Source organism: Arachis ipaensis, chromosome B03 (assembly GCF_000816755.2).
Source record: "Arachis ipaensis cultivar K30076 chromosome B03, Araip1.1, whole genome shotgun sequence".
Taxonomy (NCBI): Eukaryota; Viridiplantae; Streptophyta; class Magnoliopsida; order Fabales; family Fabaceae; genus Arachis; species Arachis ipaensis.
Genome location: NC_029787.2, coordinates 117,098,144 through 117,104,766, shown reverse-complemented (window position 1 = coordinate 117,104,766; position 6,623 = coordinate 117,098,144). Strand labels below are relative to the sequence as shown.

Sequence of the window (6,623 nt, the reverse complement as noted above, 5' to 3'; positions counted from 1 at the left end):
CAATCAATATTATTTGAAATTATAAAAAAATTGTCTTTAATAAATCAATCTAATTTTATTATATATATAATTAAAAAATTTTGTTCAGAACTTTTTTTTAAAGGTAATAGTATTTTGTAAATATTCATAATTACCATATAAATAAGAATAGTAAAAATATTATATAATAAAATTTTGTTTAACAAAATCAATACAAATAATAATTTTTAAACAAAAAAAAAGTTTTATACTAACATAGAAAGTATAACCTCAAGCTCAAGTCCAGAATTTAACTAATGTTATGGTCTAACACCAAAAAAAAAAAATATTAATACTAATCAAATCCATTTATCTAATTTAAAGGAGACAAAAACAGTAAATTAGTTAATATTTTTTAGGGCAAAAAACTAGAATAAGCCAAGAGAAGTTGCAAATTACCTAAATAAGCCAAAGTGAAATTCGTTTCAGCAATGAGCCAAACCATATATTTATATAAGGGAAATTCTATGGTGGCATAGAAAGTAGTGGCTAAGAATGGCTAAGAGTTGACTAGCCTATCAAAAGAGGACAAGTGATGATACAATGGATTGAAGGTGAATCTACAACGATCTAACTTTTTGCAAGTCTACCATGCTCTATATGCTTTCAAATTTACCACTAGACTAAGATGCTTCTTATTAGTATATATACAAATTATAATATATATATATATATATATTTTATTTTATTATATTCAATTTATTTTAATTTTAAAGTCACCCATTTTAAAATTAATTATATTTTATTTAACTATAAATTTTATTAAATATATACAAATTAAAAAGATAAACAAAAAAATTTATTAATCATAATTTATTTTTTTCTTTTATAATTATATGATATCTATTAATATTATTTTTTTAATAAATACTTGTAGTATATAATAATAGGTAAAGACTCACATGCAATTGTCTTCATATGAAATTAATAGTTGAAAAATTTTAGATGATATGTTTTATAGTACTTCTAACATCTTTTAAGCTATTTTTTAAATTATTTTGCATAGAATAAAATATTTTTTTATGGTATAATTTAAATAAATTTATTAAAAAATATTCATGATAATTTTTTAATAAAATTATTTAAATTATATGGTGAGATATTACATGATTCGAATTACGCGTAGCGAAGTTCGAATTACTCTGATTCAAATTATATGGTAAGCAATTCGAATTCTATACAATACTCTTCTGCCCATTCTTGATAGCTCATGAATATTTTTTAATAAATTTATTTAAATTATACCATAAAAAAATATTTTATTCTATGCAAAATAATTTAAAAAAATGGCTTAAAAGATGTTAGAAGTACTATAAAAATTTGTAATGTCCTGATGACTTAGGACATTAAAGAAATACTCCACATAGTCACTAATAATTTAGAAATTAAAGAAAAAATATTTTTATCATGTATTTACCTAAATCACTAGAATATTACAAACTTTTATAGTACTCATAACATCTTTTAAGCTATTTTTAAAATTATTTTTTATAGAATAAAATATATTTTTTAATTATTTTGTATGAAATAAAATATTTTCTTTTATTTCTAAATTATTATTGACTATGTAGAGTATTTTATTTAAAATTTGAGTACATGCATGTATTTACCTAAGTTATTATAACATTACAAATTTTTATAGTACTCCTAACATTTTTTAAGCCATTTTTTTAAATTGTTTTGCATAGGATAAAATATTTTTTGTACTATAATTTAAAAAAATTTATTAAAAAAATTTATTAAAAAATATTCATGAACTATTAAAAATGGACAGAAAAGTATTGTATGGAATTCGAATTGATAGCTCATTAATATTTTAAAGAAGTATCGTAATTAAATATTTTGTTAGTTTTTTTTAACGTATGAAATAAAAATATATATTTTTTAATTTTTAAATTATTAATTTTTTTAATAAATTTTTTTAATAAATTATTAATTTTTTAACAGCATAATTCAAATTATACCATAAATTATTGTGTGTAATTCGAATCAAGCTGGTTCGAATTAGTGTGTGTGTGTTTGTGTGTAATTCGAACCAAGCTGGTTCGAATTATGTGTGTGCTTGTGTTTGCGTGTAATTCGAACCAAGCTGGTTCGAATTATTAATGATTCGAATTCGAACCACATTGGTTCGAATTATATAAATATATGGTTTGGCTCATTGCTGAAACGAATTTCACTTTGGCTTATTTAGGTAATTTGTAACTTCTCTTGGCTTATTCTAGTTTTTTGCCCTATTTTTTACATGCATCCTATTTTTCGCTGCAATAATTCAGCTAGTGGGTCTAACTATAATAATTTGCAGATTTTGCTCATCAAAGTGGGTCTCATCACTACAGGCAAATTCCAATTTTATTTTAACACTTCAAATATATACATGTAAAAATTTTTGGCCATCTACACAGTAACATTGGCCAATGGATAAATCAGCTATATATGGATAGTTACTTTTCTATGGAGATTGAATCATTAGAAATGAAAGATGAGAGATGGGAAGTTATTTTTGCCAATCCACTTATCCACATTAGTAACGGCAAGAAGCCAACAAATGCACTCGCAGCCCCGTGTCACAGAGGGCAGTATCGGTATTACGGGAGATTTTCGTCCTCATGTCTGGATAAAACAAAGGGGTGGAACAAAAACCGCAAAAAACCGTGACTTATTACAAGTACAAGTACAACGCCCAACACAAGAGCCCTAGAACACAATTACACAAGCAACGAACAGCAACCAGAAAGAAAAAAGAAGGAAAAAAAAAATCAATCTCGCGCTTTTTTCAATTCCGTTATTTTATGATTGTCTCCCTCACCTGGACAAAACATTCTTTGGGATTGAATTTCAGTTTTATCCATTACTTTGTTGGTGTTGCTTTTTTTTTTTTTGTGTTTCAGGGAATGGGAAAAAATTAACGAGCTGGGAGCGAAGGGGCGAAGAGTATAGTGAGAGTGTAGATTGCGAAATCCACTCGTTCATTTTTGTTTTGGGGGTAGCTTCTCTTTCTCTCTTTCATTTCAACGTTGCTGCTTCTCTAATTCTCCCTCTTCTCTTCTGCAATTAGGGTTTCGCGCATTAAGCAGGACAAACTTTCATGTGAGTACTTTTTCATGTTCGAATCTATTTTTATAATTATTATTTGCTTACAAAATGTGTGCAACATATTTCAATTTTAATCTTATTTTGAAGTGCCCCAGAAGGCCCCTATAATGATCATCATCGCCACCACCACCACCACTATCATATTCAATTCAATTTGTAATGAGATGAAAATAAATGGAATTGGTAATATAATCTTTTGATTGACGTTTTATTTGTTTCCTTTGTTGATTGTTTGTGGAATATAGTTTGCCACTCCAGGTTAGGGAAGCTTAGTTGATTTGGTTATAATGTCATCGAAATATCCAATTCTTGCCAATCGACCAATTGACAAGTGGAAGGTTACGGAGCTGAAAGAGGAGTTGAAGAGAAGGAAACTACCGACCAAAGGTTTGAAGGATGATTTGATCAAACGTTTGGATGAAGCCCTTCGCGTTGAAAGGGAGACTGCCGAGGCTTCAGAGAAGGATGAGGCAAATGGTTTCAACAGTGATCTTTCTGTGCTAAAAGATTCGCAGACGGAGCCTGTAGTTGCTGAAGTTGTTGATACGATTATAAATGATGAAACAGTTGAAATGGCTGAAGAGGGCACTTCCAGTTTAACTAAACCAGTTGAAACCGTTGGTGCTGAAAATATTTCAGAGGTTGTGGATAATGATGCCAACAAGAGTGACAAGCTGGACAATGTTGCTGTCCCATTTGACATTAATAGTACTGCACCTGCTGTGAATGAAGAAGTTGAACACATGGATTCATCTGTCGATATAAATTCTACAAATGTGGAGTCCTCAGAAATTGTTCATGCACCTACCATGGAGATACCCACCACTACGGTCACTGAGAGTGTTTCAACAGAAGTAGTAGTCAGCAGTCGCGATTCATATAGTGCAGAACAACAGAAGGACTATGGTGACTCGGTAACCAACCAGGAGAATAATGAGTCAAAAGAACATCTGGATAATAAGGACTCAAACTCGCAGCTGGATAATCAGGACTCGAAGCCCCAGCTGGAGTGTGACCTAAAACCTCCCGGCGAGGATCTCATGGCCAACTATTCAGTTCCAGAAAATCAGGTATCTGAGGTCAGCTCTAGTTTAGGGTCTCAAGTAAAATCTGATTCTATTTCTACTAATTCCGTGTCAATTAATCAAAAGAATGAACTAAAGGATAATATAATTGCTGAAAATGTTAAATTAGAACAAGAGATTGTTAGGCCAGATATGGTGGAAGAACCATCATCCAGATATGATGTTGCTGTTTATGACGAAATACAACCAATGGATGTTGGAGAGCTACATGAGAAAAAGGCATCTGATGAGGATAATAACAAAAGTCCAGAGTTGAACAAGATCAATAGCAATAATGAAGATGTTGGGTATCCAGAGAAATTAAACTTCGATAGAAGCTCTGGTGATGACTCCATGGAGGAGGATTTGCCAGAGATTAAACAAGTTGATTCTAAGTCTGATGATGATGAACTAAAAGACAAGGGAGAGCATTTTGAAGTTCCTAATGTGAAGGTGGAAGGTAGTACTTTAGTTGAGGGAGATGGTCCATCTTTAGAAAAAGGTGATGATACCAGCCAAGACAATCATACTCCTCCAGTTTCTCTTGTCGAGAAACGAAAATTTCATGGTAATTTTTCTTTTTTGTTTTTAATCCCCATGATGATCTGTTGAACTTTGACCAAGTGTTTTAGATTCTTTGTATTACATCGTTGAGTGTTCTGAATGTTTTCTGCATTTTCTAACCATGGAGAAGCTCGATATTATTTAGTGGTGGTTCAGTTTCATGTGAGAATGGAGATTATCCATGGACTCTCTACTATACTTAACAAAGCCTTTTCCCACTAAGTGGGGTCGGCTACATCGATCAAAGACGTCATTATGTCATGTCCCATGGATTGGGATGCGACAGAATTTTACGTTGGCTGTCACAAGCTTAACACAACCCTTCATGGAGTGAGGAGTCTCTACTATACTGTGTAGAATTACTTATTTGGAAATTGTTTATTAAAAACCAATGCTATAAAAAATATTTAAAACTATGTTGTGAATAACTATTTATATGAAAAGTATTTCACAAAATCCACTTTTGGATCATCACCATTAACAGTTAAGTTAATCAAAGATTGTTTGGAATTTTCAACATAAACTGCACAAATGGGGCACCTGCCAATCTGCCATGCTAATATAACAGAAATATAAAAATCAATTTTCTCAGTCATAGCAGTCTTAGTTTTCCGTTTGAAATTTGAGAACTGAATATAACTTCAACCTGTGTTCCTTTGTGAATAACATTCTTCTATTTTTTTTCCCTAGCTTTTGGAAAAAATACAAAATTTCTTTGGAAAAGTGGTGGAGGAATCCTGTCTTTTGATAGAGATAATTGAATGTGAGATCCATGTTCAATCTATGCTGCACTCTGTGCATGTTGCTGTTATCAGTTTATGGTAGCATTTTTATATATTCTCAGTTCTAATATGGAAATTGCATCACAGAACAATCATCAGATGAGATTAATGAGCGTGCCAAGCGGCAACGAAGTTGGAACTCTGAAACAGTTAAAAGCTCAGATCCACAAAGTCTTGCGCTCAGCAGGCCTGTTACTGCACCAAAGGATGAGCCAGCTACTTTGAAGCACATCCTCTCCAGATCTGATTCCTCAGGGAAGGATGATTCACTCAAGGAGCGTATTGGTAAGTTGATATTCATTGTAATTGGATTATTAACTGAGAAGAGCTGGTGCTTTTACTTTTGGTGCTGAGTTAATTAATATCAATTTTAAACCCTTCTTGTAATCCAAATAAGTGAAATGAAAAAGGAATCAATACACTCAAAGTTTAGTTATGCACAGTTATCAAACCACAGCTCAGGCCTATGGGATACGCATTAACATAAATTTCAGTTCTTGAGTTTTCATTTTAGCATAAATGACCTTACTGATTTATGTTTATGGTTCCAAACATTAACTAGTATTATTTGTTTCTGTTTTTGTGTCCCTCTGTATCTTTTGGATTTAGCTTTGTTGTCATACCATTAGATATAGTGTTCCGGCTCTTTCCTAGCCTAAGTTGTGTTGCTTTGATCTATGGCAGTTCCACCATCACAAAGGGCACCAACTAATTCCCTCAGGATTGATCAATTCCTACGCCCTTTTACTCTAAAAGCGGTGCAAGAACTTCTTGGTAAAACTGGGAATGTTGTCAGTTTCTGGATGGACCAAATAAAGACCCATTGCTATGTCACTGTAAGATTTTATTCATAATCATACTCATCTTCCTGACATGGAGGTTCCCTTGCGATGTTATGGTTATTAGTCATCATATAAATGTAATCAATATTTTGTGTTGTGATGTAGTACTCATCTGTTGAAGAAGCCACTGAGACACGCAATGCTGTGTATAATCTGCAATGGCCTCCAAATGGTGGACGCCTTTTGGTTGCGGAGTATGTCGATCCGCAAGAAGTGAAAATGAAGTTAGAACCTCCTCCTGTTCCGGTTGCCTCTGT

General features: G+C 31.9%; 1 protein-coding gene across 1 annotated transcript in view; it reads left to right on the top strand.

The window, feature by feature from the left end:
* Positions 2,507-6,623, top strand: part of LOC107631117 (apoptotic chromatin condensation inducer in the nucleus) — a gene marked incomplete in the record, with an annotated part of 4,857 nt that continues 740 nt past the window's right edge. The window contains 6 exon segments of the mRNA XM_021119380.1: positions 2,507-3,004; positions 3,077-3,108; positions 3,360-4,746; positions 5,612-5,809; positions 6,209-6,360; positions 6,472-6,623. Of these exon segments, the coding sequence (XP_020975039.1) occupies positions 3,402-4,746; positions 5,612-5,809; positions 6,209-6,360; positions 6,472-6,623 (1,847 nt within the window).